Source organism: Aptenodytes patagonicus, chromosome 26 (assembly GCF_965638725.1).
Source record: "Aptenodytes patagonicus chromosome 26, bAptPat1.pri.cur, whole genome shotgun sequence".
Lineage (NCBI taxonomy): Eukaryota > Metazoa > Chordata > Aves > Sphenisciformes > Spheniscidae > Aptenodytes > Aptenodytes patagonicus.
Window position 1 is genome coordinate 2,939,846 of NC_134974.1, and position 17,876 is coordinate 2,957,721.

General features: G+C 69.7%; 2 protein-coding genes across 4 annotated transcripts; both read left to right on the forward strand.

Annotated features, from left to right (window-relative positions):
- Window positions 1-3,956: 3,956 nt before the first annotated feature.
- On the forward strand, window positions 3,957-6,208 carry LOC143171227 (lens fiber membrane intrinsic protein-like). Of its 3 annotated transcripts, none has more exons than XM_076360050.1 (5): window positions 3,957-3,982; window positions 4,460-4,960; window positions 5,389-5,529; window positions 5,696-5,830; window positions 6,006-6,208. In XM_076360050.1, the coding sequence occupies exons 2-5, from the start codon at window positions 4,462-4,464 to the stop codon at window positions 6,071-6,073; spliced, it is 843 nt and encodes a 280-aa protein (XP_076216165.1). In that variant the 5' UTR covers window positions 3,957-3,982; window positions 4,460-4,461; the 3' UTR covers window positions 6,074-6,208. The 3 variants fall into 3 exon arrangements, with proteins under 3 accessions (XP_076216165.1, XP_076216166.1, XP_076216164.1); XM_076360051.1 differs by lacking the exon at window positions 3,957-3,982 and adding an exon at window positions 3,996-4,440 and having other exon boundaries at window positions 4,788-4,960; XM_076360049.1 differs by lacking the exon at window positions 3,957-3,982 and having other exon boundaries at window positions 3,996-4,960.
- A 901-nt stretch (window positions 6,209-7,109) lies between these two features.
- On the forward strand, window positions 7,110-17,876 carry LOC143171101 (nectin-4-like). The gene is given in 11 exon segments (XM_076359864.1): window positions 7,110-7,443; window positions 11,505-11,723; window positions 11,726-11,857; window positions 12,387-12,629; window positions 12,632-12,676; window positions 13,463-13,577; window positions 14,332-14,495; window positions 15,555-15,702; window positions 15,781-15,859; window positions 16,542-16,646; window positions 17,161-17,876. Coding segments are annotated over 11 exon segments (1,572 nt in total). The 5' UTR covers window positions 7,110-7,379; the 3' UTR covers window positions 17,419-17,876.

Below are 17,876 nucleotides of genomic sequence, written 5' to 3' on the forward strand. Positions count from 1 at the left end.
CGTGGCCTCCAGGCGTGGTTTCCCTGCGGCGGGTGGGAGCGTCCGGTTCCCCCCCCCTCCCCCTGCGGGCGCTGGCACCGGACCCTCACTGGGGGGGGGGGGGGGGCCGGGGGGGGTCCCTTTCCTGCTCCAGCCAGGAAAGAAGAGGGGAGGAAAGCCAGGGGGGGTCTGGGGGGGCAGCGCCTTCGGGGCCTGGGAGGATTTTGGGGGGTTGACGTGGTGGTTTTGGTGTTCAGCTGCCCCCTGGCAAGAAGCCCCCTTTCTCCGCGCTGAGCCCCGGTGGATTTGGTGCACGTGGGGGGGACCCCGGGGGGGGCGCAGCGGGGACAAGCTGCCTGCGGTGGGGCGGCGGGGGGACGTGGGGGTGACTGCGACCCCCTGGATGGGACGTGGGGGTGACGGTGACACCCTGGGTGGGACACGGGGGTGGCGGTGACCCCCTGGGTGGGACGTGGGGGTGACGGTGACACCCTGGGTGAGACGTGGGGGTGGCGGTGACCCCCTGGACCATCCCCGAGCATCCTCCAGTGGTGGGACACAGGGGTGACAGTAACCCCCCCCCCCGTCTGGGACACAGGGGTGACAATGACCTCCCGGGCCAGAGCTGCCCTGACGAGGGAGGTGACAACACCGGGACTCGGGAGGGGGGACACAGCCGGGTACCGCGGGTGCATTTGGGGGCGGCCAAGGCGGATACCGGGAAGGAGCCGCCCGCCACGTGGCTGGATCCGACCCGCGGGGGGCTTTGCGTCCCTATTTGCCCCCCCCCCCCCCCCCCCCCCGGGGCTGGCGCGGTCTACCCCGGGGGGGCCCCCCGCCCCCTCATGCCGGGGGTCCCCCGGCATGAGGGGGCGGGGGGCCCCCCCGGGGTAGACCCCGGTAGCCCCGGGGTGGGGGGGTGGTCTTGGGTCCTCTGTGTGTGTGTCCGTCCCCGCCCTCGGTGCCGCCCCCGTCCGCCCCGTCCCCCGCCCCGTCCCGCCCCGCCGGAGCCACAGCCCGGAGATGTGGGTCCTGCTGCTGCCCCTGGGGCTGGGCTCCGCCCTGCTGCCCCCCGGTGGGTCACGCTTGGGGGGCCGGGGGAGGGAGGGTGCAGGGGGTCCGGGGGTCTCTGGGGGGCTGCGGGGTGCGGGGGTGCAGGGGGTTGCAGGGCGCAGAGGGTGCTGGGGGGCTGCGGGGTGCGGGGTTGCAGGGGGTTGCGGAGGGTGCAGGGGGTCCGGGGGTCTCTGGGGGGCTGCGGGGTGCAGGGGGTCGCAGAGGGTGCAGGGGGTCCGGGGGTCTCTGGGGGGCTGCGGGGGTGCAGGGGGTTGCAGAGGGTGCGGAGGGTGCAGGGGGGTGCAGGGGGTCCGGGAGGTGCCGGGGCAGCGGGAGCAGCGGGGGGCTACGGGAGACAGTGGGGCTCGGGGCTGGGGGAGGAGACGTCCCCGTCCCTGTCCCCGTCCCTATCACTTCCCACGCCCCTGTCCCTGCCCCCGTGTCCCTGTCCCCATCCTGGTCCCGGTCCCGTCCCCGAGCTAAAGGTGGTGACAGTCCCCGAGTGTCCCACAGCGGTGAGTCCCTGCCATGGCCATGCCGTGGGACGGTGACAGTGCCCAGGGTCCTGCAGCAGTGTCCCCCATGGCCATGGGACTGTGACAGTGCCCCAGGGTCCTGCACCGGTGGGTACCCACGCTGGGCGGGTGCCAGTGACAGTCCCCGTTGTCCCCAGTCCCCCTGGCGCTGGCCCTCGGCCGTGACACAGCCACGTCGGCCGCGGGCAGTGGTGACCTGTCGGAGGGCTGCGGGCTGTGCCACAGCCCCCACCGCGGCTGGGCGCAGGCCAACGGCACGCTGGGTGCCAACGTCACCCTGGGGTGCCCCGCAGTGGGTGCCCCCCTGGGCCGGCTGCTGGCTGTGCACTGGCACTTCTGGGGTGGCCCCGTGGGCACCAGTGCCACCATCTGCAGCCAGAGCCGTGGCCGCCCCCGCTGTGGCCCACCCTACCGCGACCGTGCCGTGCTGTCGGTACCCGGTGGCACCCCGGGGGTGCTGGTCCTGCAGCGCCTGCAGGATGAGGACGCCGGCATCTACACCTGCCTGCTGCTGGGCGAGGACGACTGCGCCTGCGGGAACGTGACGCTGCTCCTCGGCAGTGAGTGGTGGCGGGGAGCCCCTCACCCTGGCGTCGGGGCTGCGGGGATGGCGGGTGGTGGGAGCCCCTCACCCTGGCATCAGGCCTGTGGGCACTATGGGCACGGTAGGGGGTGGGAGCCCCTCACCCTGGCGTCGGGGCTGCGGGGATGGTGGGTGGTGGGAGCCCCTCACCCTGGCGTCAGGGCTGTGAGGATGGTGGGAGCCCCTCACCCTGGCATCAGGCCTGTGGGTGCTATGGGCACGGTAGGGGGTGGGAGCCCTTCCCCCTGGCGTCAGGGCCTGTGGGCGCTATGGGCACGGTAGGGGGTGGGAGCCCCTCACCCTGGCATCGGGGCTGCGGGGATGGCGGGTGGTGGGAGCCCCTCACCCTGGCGTCGGGGCTGTGGGGATGGCGGGAGCCCCTCACCCTGGCGTCGGGGCTGCGGAGACGTGGGCAGCCCCTGAGGTGGTTCCCCCCGTCCCCCGTCTTCCCCCCCCCCCCCGCAGGTGCCCCCTGCAGCCCCCCCTGCTCCGGGGCCTCCCCCCGTGGCGGCTTCAGCCTCGGCCTCCTCCTCCTCCTGCTGCTGCCGCCGCTGCTGCTGCCGGCCGGCGGCCTGTGACCCGGGGAGTACGTGTGCCTGCGCACGTGTGTGCACGGGCACACGTGTGTGTGAGTGTGCGCGTGCGTGTGTGTACACGTGTGTGCGTGAGCGTGCATGTGAGTGTGCATGTGCACATGTGCATGTGTGAGTGCACGTGTGCACACGTAGGTGCATGTGGGGGTGCGAGGGCAGTGTGCAAGCGGGCGTGTGTCTGCGTGTGCACGTGGGGGTGTGCGTGCGAGGGGTGAGGGCACGTGGGGGGGGTGTGCACGCGTAGGGGTGCATGTGCTCGGGGGTGTGCACACGGGTGGGCACGAGCGTGCCTGGTCCCGTGTGACAGCGTGTGCACAGGGGTTGTGCGTGCCTGCCTGCCAGGGCACACGCGTGTGCAGAATGTCATGCCCCCCCCCCCCCCCCCCCCGTGTGTGTGTGCCACCTGGGTGGTGGCACCAGGAGACGGCCCCGGCTGGCGCCTCCTTGGCCACCCCCCGGGAACTGACCCCCACCCTGGGGGGCTCCCACCCCCCGGGACTCACCCCCAGTGTCCCCAGTGTCTCTTTTGTGTCCCCCACGTTCACGGTGTCCCTGTCCCCAGTGTCCCCATTCCTGGTGTCCCTGTCCCCCCCTGAGCCCAGTGTCCCCCATGTCCCCATCGTCCCTGCCCCCCATGTCCCCAGCCCCAGTGTCCCTGTCCCTGATGTCCCCGGTGTCCCCCATGTCCCTGGTGTCCCCATGTCCCCATTGTCCCTGCCCCTCATGTCCCCATCCCGGTGTCCCCCATGTCCCTGGTGTCCCCGGTGTCCCCGGTGTCCCCCATGTCCCCGGTGTCCCTGCCACCCATGTCCCCATCCCCAGTGTCCCTGTCCCTGATGTCCCCGGTGTCCCCCCATGTCCCCGGTGTCCCGTTCACAGCCAGGTGGCCGTGGGGTCCCCAGCCCTGCCCAGGACTGATCCTGCCCGTGGTGATGGCACCTGCTGTCCCCAGGGTGCTGGTGCCCTGACAGGGGACCCAGGGCGGGACCCTGGCTGTGTCCCCTGCCCCCCGCAGTGTCACCCCGGGGGGACGCCGGCGGGGACAAGCTTTCGCTGTGTCAGCACCCGGGTGGCGGCAGCACCCAGAGCCTTCCCCGCATTGTGTCCCCGACAATGGCAATGCCACGTGCGCCAGCGGCCTTGACCCCCCCAGGGCCCCTGTCCCCATCCCGGGACGGAGGGACAGACGGCCATGGGGCACCCGGCTGGCGGGTGCTGAAGGCGGGTGCTGAAGGCGGGTGAGTGGCCGGGGGTGGGTGCCCGGGGGGGTCTGTCCCCAGTGTCCCGGAGGCGCCACCCCTGGGTCCCCCGTGGTGTCCCCTGGAGATGCCCCTGGTGTCCCCTGAAGTGCCACCCCCCGGGTGCCCCAATGTCCCCAGCAGTGCCACCCCCTGTTACTCCAGAGACCCCCGAGATGCCACCCTGAGTAACCCCGCTGTCCCCAGAGGTGCCACCCCTGGGTACCCCCATATCCTCGAGACGCCACCCTGGCTTCCACTGACAGCCCCTGCGGTGTCCCCATGGGTGTCCCCTGCGTCCCCCGGAGATGCCACCCTGATGTACCCCCATGTCCCCCAGAGATGTCCTCATGGGTGTCCCCAACATCCCCTGGAGATGCCACCCCCCTGGGTACCCACCTACCCCTGGAGATGACCCCACAGTTGTCCCCTGCATCCCCTGGAGATGCCACCCCCAGGTACCCCCATGTCCCCCAGAGATGTCCCCAGCGTCCCTTGGAGATGCCACGCCCTGGTACCCCCTATCACCCCCTACCCCTGGAGATGTCCCCACGGTTGTCCCCTGCGTCCCCTGGAGATGTCACCCCCGGGTACCCCCATGTCCCCCGGAGATGTCCCCACGGCTGTCCCCTGCGTCCCCTGGAGATGTCACCCCTGGGTACCCCCTGCGACCCCTGGAGATGCCAGCCCCCCGGGTGCCCCCCTACCCCTGGAGATGTCCCCACGGTTGTCCCCTGGTGCTGTCACCCCCCGGTGTCCCCCCCCGGGGAGTGGCAGCAGCCCCTACAGCCCCTCCCCGGCGCAGGGGGATGCCGGCGGGCGGGGGGCTGCTCTGTGGGGCCAGTGGCCTGGCCCTGCTCCTGGCCGCCACCGCCACCCACTTCTGGCTGCAGCGCCGGGTGCCCGGTGGCACCGCCAGCCTCGGGCTGTGGCGCGCCTGCCTCGGGGGGCACTGCCACCCCCACCCTGGCACCCCAGGTAGGCACCGGGTGAGATGAGCTGTGCCCAGCCTCTGCGGGTGGGGATGGGGGGGGGGGTGTCACTGCTGCGCTGAGCTGTGCCCGGTCTCTGCAGGCTGAGCTGGGGGGGGGGTGGTGTGGTGTGGGTGTGTCACTGCTGTGCTGAGCTGTGCCTGGTCTCTGCAGGCTGAGCTGGGGGGGGGTGTGGGGGTGTGTGTCACTGCTGCGCTGAGCTGTGCCTGGTCTCTGCAGGCTGAGCTGGGGGTGTGTGTGTGTCACTGCTGCGCTGAGCTGTGCCTGGTCTCTGCAGGCTGAGCTGGGGGGTCACTGCTGTGCTGAGCTGTGCCTGGTCTCTGCAGGCAGGGTGCGGGGGCACTGTCCTGGGCATGCACCTGCTCGGGGTCCCGTGTCCCCCAGGTGTCCCCAATGCCTGTGTCCCCCCTCCAGCCTTATGGGAGGCCACGCGGGTGCTGATGCTGCTCTCGGTGCTCACTGCTGCCGCCGGCCTCGCCCTGGGGCTCTCCGTCGTGGCCAGCACTGCCCGGCGGGCACGTGCCCGTGTGGCCGGTGTCGCCCTGCTCCTGGCTGGTACGTGGGGACGGGTGGGGGGGGTGCAGGCTGGGGCACACGGGCCTCGGGGACTGTTCTCAGGGGGGTCACTGCTGCGCTGAGCTGTGCCCGGTCTCTGCCTGCCCGGCTCGGGGCTGGCAGGCTGAGCCGGCCCGTGCCGCTGACCCGTCCCCTCTGCCAGCAGGTCTGCTGGCGCTGCTGGGGCTGGCGGTGTACACGGCCAGCACGCTGAGCCTCCTGGGGCCGGCCCGCACCGCCTGGCGCTTCTCCTGGTCCTACATCCTGGGCTGGGTCGCCGTCGTCCTCATCAGCTCGGCAGGTAGCGGCGCCCACGGGGCCTGGTCACTGCTGCACTGAGTTGTGCCCGGTCTCTGCAGGGCTGAGCTGTGCCCGGCCACGTGCCGAGGGCACCCATGGGTGGGGGGGCGGCAGCGAGGGTCTCCATGCCCACACCAAGCCGGCCCATGCCCCCCGGCCTCCTCTCTCCCCCCCAGGGCTTTTCCACCTCTGTGCCGCTGCCAAGGACCCGTCTCCGGAGAGCTCCGAAGTGGCGGGTGCCTGAGGGGCCCCGGGTGCCTCGGGAGGCCCCCACGCAAGCCCTTGCCCCCACCCTCCTCCCCACAGGAGTCGGGTGGGGGCACCCCAGACTGCGGGTCACTGCTGTGCTGAGTTGTGTCCAGTCACTGCTGTGCTGAGTTGTGCCTGGTCTCTGCAGGGCTGAATTGTGCCCGGTCACTGCTGTGCTGAGTTGTGCCTGGTCTCTGCAGGGCTGAATTGTGCCCGGTCACTGCTGTGCTGAGTTGTGCCTGGTCTCTGCAGGGCTGAGCTCCCCCTGTTCTCCCACCCTGTCACCCCCACCCCTGCTTTGCCCCCCCTTCCCCCCCCCCCCCGACTCATGTGCCAATAAACTGCATTGCCCCCCCACCCCCCTGCGGGCTGCATTGTGGTGTCCGGTAGGATTTGGGGACCCCAAATTTTGGGGGGGTCGGTGCCAGACCACAGCCCTCCCCCTTCCTCTGCCCCGGGGATTGGGCAGAAACAGGGATGATTGTGGGGTCTCACCCTGGGGGGAGCATGAGGGGTCTGGGGGGGGGGGGGGCGGAACTGGGAGGCACTGGGCGGGACATGGGGGTTAATGGGAGACCGGGGGGGGGGGAATGGACTGGGAGGGACATGAGGGGCACGGGGGGGGTCACTGGGGAGCAGTGGGGGCAACGGGCCGGGGGGACATGGGAGTCACCGGCGGGCAACGGGGTTGTGGGAGACCCGGGGTGTGGTTATGGAGTGATCACCGGGGACACCCACCGAGGACACCGGAGCTGTTCCGGGGGGGTCACCGGGAGCCCCCCGGCAGCCGCTGTCTGACGCGGCGAGAGAGCGCCCGGGTGGGGCCCGCCGCTCCCCGGAGGTGACTATCGCCCCTTTAAGGCCGCGCCCTCGGCCCCGCCCCTGCCCCGACTTGCCAGACCGGTCCGCCCCGCCCGGCCCCGCCCTACCGACCCCACCCCCTTAGGCCCCGCCCCCCGACGACCCCGCCCCTCCCCCGCCGCCGGCTCCGCCCCCCCCCCGTCCCGTCCCGGCTCGGAGCGGCGCAGCACCGGCCCCTCCGCCGCGCTCGGCCCGGAGCCGCCCGGTTCGGCCCGGTGCAGCCCGGAGCGGCCCGGTACGGCCCGGAGCAGCCCGGTTTGGCCCGGCAAGGCTTATCCCGGTTCGGCCCGGTGCAGCCCGGTTCGGCTCGGTTCCGCCCGGTTCGGCTCGGTTCCGCCTGGTTCGGCTCAGTTCCGCCCGGTTCGGCCCGGTGCAGCCCGGTACGGCCCGGATGGTGCTGGCCGGGGGCCGAGCAGCGCCGTGAGCCCGCAGGTGTCCGCATGGCCCCCCGCGGGATGCGGCCCGGGACGCCCTTCTTCTTCCTCCTCCTCCTCCTCGCCGCCGGTAAGGCACGACCGGCACCGGGACGGGGGGTGGGACCGGGACCCCGGACGGGGGAACCGGGACCGGCAGCACCGGCTGCTCCGGGCTGGGAGACGGGACCGGGGGTGGGGACTGGGGCGTGGGCACCGGCTCCCTCAGGGCGGGGGGCACGGGGGGGACCGGGGCCGGGGCCGGGACTGGGACCGGGGGCAGCGGCCCCGGCTACCCCCGGGGTGGGAAAACCGGGAGCGGGGGCAGCGGCTCCCCGGGGGCTGCGGGACCGGAGGGGGACCGAGGGCCCCGGCAGCCCCGGGACGGGGGGACCGGGGAGGGACCGAGCCCCTGGGGCGGGGGCGGGCGCTCGGGCAGGGCCCGCGGGGAGTGGGGTGCACACGCGTGTGCGCGCGGTGCGATGCGGGGTGTGTGTGTGTGTGCGCGCACACGCGCGTGTGTGTGTGTGTCCGTGTGTGCGCTCGCGTGTGCACCTGTGGCTCCGCGCACCTGTGTCCGCCCGTGTCCGCGTGTCTGTGCGTGTCCGCGTGTCTGTGCCCGTGTCCGTGTGCCCGTGCCCGTGTCCGTGTCCGTGTGCCCAGGCAGGCAGGGTCGGGCTGTGCGTGTGCGCGCCGTGACGGGGGTTGCGCCGTGGGCGCCGCAGGCGCGGGTGCGCGCATCCCGTCTGCGTGTCCCCGTGCGCGCCCCTGCGCGTCCGCGTGTGACACACACACACACACACACACACACACACCCCCCCAACCCCAGCGGGGGGACGGGGCTGGGGGGGAGCGGACCCCTCTGGGGACACGCACCGTGGGAACGGGACGCACCCCTCTGGGGACAGCCGGCAGCGGGGGGGGGGGCACGGTGCGGGGGGCACCGGGCTGCCCGGAGGGGTCCACGCCCCCTCCCATTGTCTCCTCCACGCCTGGGGGGGGGGGGGGGGCCACCCCCACCCCGAGCTGTGCCACGCTGGGTGCTGCACCCAAGGGTGCTGCAAAGCGAGGGGGGTTCAGTGCCTTGCCCCCCCCCCCGCCGTGCCTCAGTTTCCCCACTGGTGGAGGACCCGTGGGAACGGGCTGGGCGCCGCGGGGGGTGACGTCACCCCAGGGGGTGCTGCTCCCCACCCCCCCGTGACTCACAGCCCGGGGGGGGGCGGGGGGGGGTGTCGGGGGCTTCATGCTGCGAGTGGGGGGGCGGCCCAGCCACAGCCAGGGGCATGGAGCTGCACTGAGCCCATCACCGGGCATCAGGCCTGCGGCCCCCCCCCCGCTCAGGTGGGTGCTGCCGCACTACCCACGAGTGGGGGGGATGCCTGTGTGCACGCGCGTGTGCATGCATGCGTGTGTGCGGTGTGCATGGGACGAGCACGCGTGTGTGATCGCACACGTGTGTGGCTGCTTCGTGGAGGGGGTCTGTGTACGTGTGTGTCTGTCAGGGCTGCACACGCGTGTGTGTGTGTCCCGAGGGGCACAAGCGCACACGCGTGTGCAGGCACACGGCCCCGGGGCACATGCCAAAGGGCGACACTGGTCTGCACACACGTTGGTGCGAAGGTGAGGCTGCGTCTGCACACACGTGTGCACCCCCCTGGGGCTCACCCCTCCATCTCCCCCCGGGACCCCCGTCTCCCCGGTCCCGCATCCCGCGGGTGCGAGCCCGGCCAGGGCGTGGGGGCCGCGGGATCCGGTCGAGCCGGTTCCCGGCTCCGTTCCCACGCGCTCGGCCCCGCTGGGTGGGGACGCCCCGCGGCGGGGGCCGCCCGCCAGCCCCGACGGCACACGGCACCCACCCCGGCATCGGCACCCCGACCCCGCCGGGACCCCACGGCCCGCTCGGGACTCCGTCGCTGCGCGAGGGGAAACTGAGGCAGGGCCGGGGCCGTGGGGGCAGCGCAGCCATGACTCACGGCCTGGGCAGCGCCGCAATTATTTAATTAATCTGGCGACTAATGGGGGGTAATTAGGCTGGGCACGGCGAGTGGTGCGGCGGGGGGCTCGGCGGGGAGGCCCCGGGGGCCGGCGGGGGCGGGAGCCCTCCGCAAGCCACGGCAGAGCCCGGCATGCGTGCTGGCCGGTTGGGCTGGCCGTGCCGGCCCGGCCGCTTCCCCCGGCGTCGCCGAGCGGCTGGGCGGGCCCCGCGCCCCGCCCCGACACCCGCCAGCCTCACACGCGTGCGTGCGGCTGCCAGGCAGCCGGGGATATGGGAGCGCGCGTGCGGGGGGAATATAGGAGCATATAGGAACGAGCACAAGCGTGCAAGCAGGCCTGTGTGCGTGCAGGTGTGCCTGAGCGTGCCCAAGCGTGCGTGAGCATGCCCAAGCACATGTGAGCATGGGTGGACGTGCCTGCATATGTGTGAGGGTGCCCAAGTGTGCGTAAGCATGCATGAGCATGCACAGGTGTGTGCAAATATCTGCAAGCACGCCCGAGCGTGTCTGAGTGTGCCTGCACATGTGTGAGTGTGCCCAAGTGTGCATGAGTGCGTCTATGCTGGCATAAGGATGCCCAAACGTACATGAGCATGTACAAGCGTGCAGAAGCATGCCTAAGCATGCAGGAGTGTGCACGACTGTGTCCAAGGATGTGCAAGCGTGCCCAAGCATGATGAGCGTGTGTAAGCACACCCAAGCATGCACGAGCACCTCCAAGCATGCGTGAGTGTGCATGAGCGTGTGTGAGCATGTCCAAGTACGCATGAGTGCGTCCAGGGGTGCACAAGCATGCATAAGCATCTACAAGCGTGCTTGAGCATGCTGGAGTGTGCCCAAGTGTGCATGAGCATGCCTTTGCATGTGCAAGCGTGCCTGAACACGCATGAGCGTGTGTGAGTGTGCCCAAGCATGCCTGAGTGTGTGCAAGCATGAGCACATCCAAGTGTGCACAAGTGTGTCCAACCATGCCTAAGCACATCCAAACGTGCACGAGCATGCACGAACGTGCTGAAGTGTGTGTGCACACGTGTGTGAGCACATCCAAGCATGTGTGAGCGTGCGGAAGCTTGCCTGAGTGTTCATGAGCATGTGCGAGCGTGCCCAAGTGCGTGTGAGCGCACCCAGGTATGCATGAGCATGAGAGCGCGCCCATGAGCGTGTCCAAGCACACCCAAGCGTGCATGAGTGTGCAAGTGTGCCCAAGCCCGTATGAGTGTGCACAAGTGTGCCTGAGCACATACGAGTGCGTTCAAGCATGCCTGAGTGTGCAGCTGTGCCCAAGCGTGCCCAAGTGTGCCTGAGCATGCGTGAGTGCACCAAGGAATGCACGAGCGTGTCCAACCATGCCTGAGCCTGCACAAGCGTGCCTGAGTGTGCGCAAATGCACTCAAGTGATTGTGGGTGCACCCAAGGACACGTGAGCGTATGAGCGTGCACAAGCATACCTGAGTGTGCGCAAGCGTGCCCAAGTGTTCCTGCACGTATGTGAGTGCACCTAAGCACGCATGAGAGTGTGCAAGCACACACTTGTGCAAGCACAAGTGTGCCCAGGCATGCCTGCATGTACGTGAGCGCACCCAAGAATGCATGGGCATGTGCAAGCACCAGCGTGCACAAGCATGCCCAAACGTGCCTGCATGTATTGTGAGTACACCCAAGCGTGCAAAAGTGTGCGCAAGCGTGCCCAAATGCGCCCAAGTGTATGTGAGTGTGCCTGAAGAAATGCATGGATGTGTGCAAGCACAAGCGTTCCCAAGTGTGCCAGAGTGTACGCAAGCATCCCCAAGCATGCCTGCATATATATGAGTGCACCCAAGCGTACACGTGCGTGTGCAAGCACAAGCGTGCCGGAGTGTGCACAAGCGTGCCCGCATGTATGTGAGTGTACCCAAGCATGCATGGGTGTGTGCAAGCACAAGCGTGCCCAAGCGTATGTGAGCGTGCCCAAAGAAGCGCGTGGACGTGTGCAAGCACAAACGTGCCCAAGTGTGCCGGAGCATGCACAAGCGTGCCCAAGTGTTCTTGCCTGTACGTGAGTGCCGGCGCGAGCGTGTGCAAGCACAAGTGTGCCTAAGTGTGCCGGAAGGACTGTGTGAGCACGCGGCAGCACAAGCGCGCCAAGCGAGCGCACTGGTGCCAGCCTGGGTGCCCACAGGCTGCCACTCGGGGGTGGTGGAGGTGGAGCGCAGCGTGACGGTGGTGCTGGGCCAGGACGTGGTGCTGCCGTGCCGGTACCGGACACAGGAGCAGGAGCAGGTGGTGCAGGTGACCTGGCTGAAGCGGGGCCCGGCCGGGCAGAGCGCCGAGGTGGCCGTGCTCAACCGGCAGCACGGGGAGCACGTGCAGGAGCCCTACGCCGGGCGGGTGGTGCGCCGGCCGGCGGGGCGCTGGAGGACGGGGCCATCGTCCTGAGGAACGCCGTGCAGGGGGACGAGGGCGACTACGAGTGTCACCTCATCACCTTCCCCCTGGGCAGCTTCGAGGGGCACCTCACCCTCAAGGTGCTGGGTGAGTGGGGCGGTGGGCAATGGGGTGGTGGGCATGGGGCGATGGGATGGTGGGCAATGAGGTGGTGGGCAAGGGGCAATGAGGTGGTGGGCAAGGGGCAGCGGGCACGGGGCGGTGGGCACAGGGCGATGGGTGGTGGGCATGGGGCGATGGGGGCGGTGGGCACGGGGTGGTGGGCACGGGGCAACGGGCACAGGGCAGCGGGCAAGCGGCGGTGGGCATGGGGTGGTGGGCAATGGGCATGGGGCAACGGGACGGTGGGCGCAGGGCGATGGGGTACTGAGCGTGGGGTAATGGCTGTGGGGCAGCGGGCAACGCGTGAAGGGCACGGGGCAAGGGGCACGGGTCAGCGCAAAGGGGCAGGGGGCAACGGGCACAGGGTAACTGGTACTGGGCACCCAGTAAGTCGCGCTGGGGACGGGGTTGGGGCAGGCGGGTCTGGGGTCACCAGTGTGGCAGAGCCCAGCAGCGGGGGCGGCACCCACGGGTGCCAGTGCCGGTGCGGGTCTGATGGCGGTGCCGCCCGCAGTGCCGCCGCTGCCCATCCTGAACCCGGGGCCGCCGCTGGAGGAGGGGCAGGGCCGGACGCTGGCGGCCTCGTGCACGGCAGAGGGCAGCCCGGTGCCCTCGGTGCGCTGGGAGACGGAGGTGCGGGGCACCAACGCCACGCGCCGCTCGGCACACGCCCGCTCCGCCTCCGTCACCAGCGAGTTCTTCCTGGTGCCCGGGCGCAGCATGAACGGCAAGAGCCTGACCTGCGTGGTGGCCCACCCGGCCTGAGCCACGAGAAGAGGATCACCCACCTCCTCAGCGTTGCCTGTGCGGCACCGGGGCATGGGGGACGCTGGGGATATTGGGGACATGGAGGGCCTGGGGGGCATTGAGGGTCACGGGGGGCATGGGAGGCATTGAGGGACGTGGAAGACATGGGGGCATGGGAGGCATTGAGGGACGTGGGGGGCATGGGGGCATGGGAGGCATTGAGGGACGTGGGGGCATGGAGGCATTGGGGGACGTGGAAGACATGGGGGCATGGGAGGCATTGAGGGGCATGGGGGGCACTGGGGACATGGGTGACATGGGGGGATTGAAGGACATGGGGAACATTGGGGACGTGGAGAGCATGAGGGGCATTGAGGGATGTGGAGGCCGTGGGGGTCACTGGGGGCGTTGAGGGACATGGGGAGCGTTGAGGGACATGGGGAGCATTGAGGGACGTGGAAGGCATGGAGGGCATGGGGGACGCTGAGGGACGTGGAGGATGTTGTGGACATGGGAGGCATTGGGGGCATGGAGAGCACTGAGGGGCACGGAGGGCACTGGGGACACGGAGAGCATGGGGGGCATTGGGGACATGGAGGGCATTGAGGGATGTGGGGGCATTGGGGAGGTGGAGGGTGTTGGGGACATGAAGGACATGGGGACTGGGGCACGTGGGGGACATGGAGGGCATTGGGGACATTGGCATGGAGGACTTTGGGGACGTGGAGGACGCTGGGGAGATGAAAGGCACGGGGGGCACGCTGGGGACGTGGGGGGCACAGCAGGACCATGGGGACATGGGGACCGTCCCTGCTCGTCCCCTCACTGTGCCCTTGTCCCCAGACCTGTCGGACGCCTCGGTGCTGGGGCACACGGAGGAGTGGCAGGAGGGCATGGAGGGGGCCACGCTGACCTGCCTGGGGGACGGCAACCCCCCGCCCACCTACAACTGGACACGGTGAGGACACTGGCCCCGGCCCCTGCGCCTGGCCCCGGCCCTGCTGTCCCCGCCCCGCGCGTGCGTTGGTGGCCCTGCCACATCCCCGCATGCCTCCCTGTCCCTGCCGCGGTGTCCCTTGCCTGTGTCCGTGTCCCTGCTGTGTCCCCTGTGCACGTCTGTGTCCCTGCTAGGTGTCCAGAGCACGTTCGTGTCCCTACTGTGTCCCCTGCCTGTGTCCCTGCCATGTCCCATGCCTCAGCTCTGTCCCCTGCCTGCGCCCGTGTCCCTGCCACGTCCCCTGCCACATCCTCCCTGCCCATGCCGGTGTCCCCTGCCGTGCCCTCCCTGCCTGTGCCCGTGTCCTAGCCACGTCCCGTGTCCCTGCCGTGTCCCCCTGCCCGTGTCCCTGCTGTGTTCCCTGCCTGTGCCCATGTCCCTGCCATGTCCCCCCACCCGTGCCATGTCCCCTGTGCCAGTGTCCCCTGCCGTGTGTGTGTCCCCCCGTGCCCACGTCCCTGCCGTGCCCGTCCCACCCCCCACCCCCCCTCCCCAGCCTGTGCCCGTCCCCGCCGTGTCCCTGCCCAGGCGTGCCCGTGCCGAGGGCCGCGGCGGCGGCGAGCGTGGCAGGTGGTGCTGTGCCCGGGCAAGCCTCGCCGAGGCCGGGGCAGGGCGTCAGCCGTGGGAACCGGCAGCCCCGGCTTTGATGGCGGCGCCGCCGCCCGCCAGCGCCCGCCCGGGCACGCCGGGGGCTGACGGTGCCGCCGCGCCGCAGGCTGAACGCCCCGCTGCCCGACGGCGTGCGGGTGAAGGGGGACACCCTCGTCTTCCAGCGGCCCCTCGCCGCCGCTGACGCCGGGGACTACGTCTGCCACGTCTCCAACCGCGTGGCCACCAAGGAGGCACGGGCCAACGTCAGCATCAAAGGCAGGGCGGCAGGTGGGTGCCATGGGGGGCCCGGGGCACCCGTGTCCCCCCCAGGGGTGCCGTGGCGGGTGGGCGTTGGGGTGGGGGTCCCAGGTGGTCGGTGGTGGTGGGAGCCTGGCTGGGGGGGCAGCGCCATTCCGTGCTGCTTGCACCCGTCCATCTTGTCCCTCCCCGGGCTCTTCTCCGTCTGCCCGCCCCTCCTGCCACCCGCCTGTCCCTTCCCAGGCACCCGTCTGCCCACCCGTCTGTCTGTCTGTCTGTGTGTCGTCCCCCCCCCCAGGCTCTTCCTACATCTGTCCATTCACCTGTCCTTCCCCAGACGCTCCTTTCTGCCTCTTCACCCGTTTGTCCGTCTGTCTGCCTGTCCATCCATCTTTCTATCTGTCCCCTTGTCTGTCCTTCCATTTGTCTGTCCATCCGTCCACCCATCCGTGTACGGTCCATCCACCGCCACCGCCTCACTCTACCCATCCACCTCTCCCTCCATTTCTTCATCCATCCACCCGTTTGTCCATCTGTCCATCCGTCCCCCTTTCACGTCTCGCTATCCGTTTGTTCATCCATCCGTGTGCTCACCCGTACACTCATCCGTCCCTTCATCCACCTGACTGTCTACTCATCCACCCACTCATCTACTCATCCGTCTACTCACCCACCCATCCGTCCACTCATCCATCCACCTACCTGTTCATCTGTCTACTCATCCATCTGTCCGTCCATCCTTCCATCACCCATCCCCCTGCCACCTCTCTGTCCATCCATCTCTCCACCCGTTGTTCATCTAACCACCCACTCATCCACGTACCCGTCCATCCATCAACCCGTCCGTCCATCCATCAACCCGTCCGTCCATCCATCAACCCGTCCATCCACCTGTGGATGCATTCATCCATCCATGTACTTGTCCGTCCGTCCATCCATCCGTGGATGTGTCCCTCCATCCATCCGTGGACTCGTCCATCCATCTGTCCATGGATGTTCTCACCTGTCCATCCATCCACCCATCTCTCCACCCCCCCATCTTCTCGTGCCCCCTCACCGCGCCCGCCCACCCCACCGGTGTCCCCGCAGACAATGAGGTGCGCAAGGTGGACCTGGTCTCGGCCTCGGTGGTGGTGGTGGGTGTCATCGCTGCCGTCCTGCTCTGCGTCCTCGTCGTCGTCGTCGTCGTCATGACCCTCTACCACAAGCGCAAGACCAAGCGCATCTCCGAGAAGTAGTAAGAGACGGGAAGAGGGTGGGGGGGCGGTGGGGGACGTGGGGGGCCCATGCTGAGCACGTCCCCCCGTGCCCCCAGCGAGGAGGAGCTGACGCTCACCCGGGAGAACTCCATCCGCCGCCTGCACTCCAGCCACAGCACCGACACGCGCACCCAGGTGGGGGGGGCCAGCGGGGGGCCTGGGTGGTGGGGTGCCCAAGGGAGGGGGTCTTGGGGTACCCTGGGTGATGGGTGTTGGGCTGCCTGGGTAATGGGTGGTGGGATGCCCAAGGAAACGGGTGTTGGGGTGCTCAAGGTGATTGGGTATTGGGGTGCCTGGGGTGATGGGTGTTGGGGTGCTCAAGGTGATTGGGTGTTGGGGTGCCTGGGGTGATGGGTGTTGGGGTGCTCAAGGAAGTGGATCTTGGGGTACTTAAGGTGATGAGTGTTGGGGTACCCAAGAAAGTGAGTCTTGAGATACCCTGGGTGATGGGTTGCGGGGTGCTGCCTGGATAATGGGTTTTGGGGTGCCTGGGGTGATGGCGTACCCAAGGAAGTCAGTCTTGGGGTACCCTGAGTGATGGGTATTGGGGTGTCTGGGGTGATGGATGTTGGGGTGCCCAAAGGAGTCGGTCCTGGAGTACCCTGGGTGACGGGTGTTGGGGCGACTGGGGTGATGGGTGTTGGGGTGCCCAAGGTGATGGGTCTTGGGGTACCCGGGGTGATGGGTATCGAGGTACCCAGGTGCTGGGTATGGGGGTGTTGAAGGAGGACCGGGGAGCAGGGTGCCCGTGGGGCTGGGCAGTGGGGTGCCCGGGGGGCTGGGTATCGGGGTGCCGGGTCTCACGGGGCTGCTTCAGCTGGAGGAGACGCTACAGCTGCGCGCGGAGAGCCGGCAGGGCAGCCTGCGCGGGGACAGCCTGCGCGGGGACAGCCTGCGCGGCACCAGCATCTGCTCCGCCATGGTGAGAGCCGCGGCAGGGCGGGGGGCGCGGGGGGGGGGTGCAGTGGGGCGGGGGGGGCCTGGCTCAGCCCCACACCTGCACCCGGTCCGGGGCTGCGGCTGTCAGAGCGTGTCCTCCACCTCCGGCACGCTCCTGTGCGGGTGCAAACCCCCTTTTGGGGTGTGCAACCTCCTTTCCACGTGTGCAGCCCCCTTCCACGTGTGCAACCCCCTTCCACGGGTGCAACCCCGCCTCGGGCTGTTCAAACCCCTTCCGTGTGTGCAGCCCCCTCTTGCACACGTGCAAACCCCACTTTGCACATGCAACACCCCCTTGCACACTTGCGACCCCCCTTCTGGGTGTGCAAAGCCCTCCCACCTGCACGCACCTTTGCACGCCCGTGCACTGAGCCCTCGTGCACCTCCTTGTACCCGTGTCCCTGGCCGTGCCCCACAGCAGCACCCCAGCGCCATGGGGGTCCCCAGGGATGTTTGTTCGTCAGCGGTGACCCCGACTGGTCCCTTGTCCCCCGCAGAGCGAAGAGCCCGAAGGTCGCAGCTACTCAACGCTCTCGACGGTGCGGGAGATCGAGACGCAGACAGAGGTGCCGGCGGCGCCGCTGCTGCCCGCCCCGGCGGGGAAGGAGCCGAAGGAGGAGGAGGAGGACGGCGGCAGCAGGGGGGACGACCCCATCAAGCAGGCCATGACCCACTTCGTGCAGGAGAACGGGATGCTGCAGGCCAAGCCCACCACCAACGGCATCTACATCAACGGCCGCGGGCACCTGGTGTGAGCGGGGCGGGGCCGGGGGGGACGCCCAAGGGACCCCTGTCCCCCCCCCCCGCGGCTCTCCCGGCTCTGCCTGCCCACCGGGCTGGCTCCGGTCCCCAGGTGTCACCCTGCTGCTGGCACTGAGTCAGGGACACGCACCGTGCCCCAGGACAGGGCTCCGGTCCCCAAGTGTCACGTCACTGCTGGCATGGGGTTGGGGACATGCACCGTGCCCCAGGATGGGCTCTGGTCCCCAGGTGTCACCTTCCTGCTGGCACAAGGCTGGGGACATTCACCGGTGGCCGGCCAGAGAGGAGGTGACAGCAGCATCCAGGACCCACGGGCGCCGGAGCTGCCGGGCACCCACGGGCGTGGGGACACCCGCCGACATGGAGACACCCCAAGGACAGGACAGGGGCAGGAGCCCCCGGCGGGGATCGTGCCCTGCCTCCCTCCCCGCCCCCCCACACCCCCCCACCC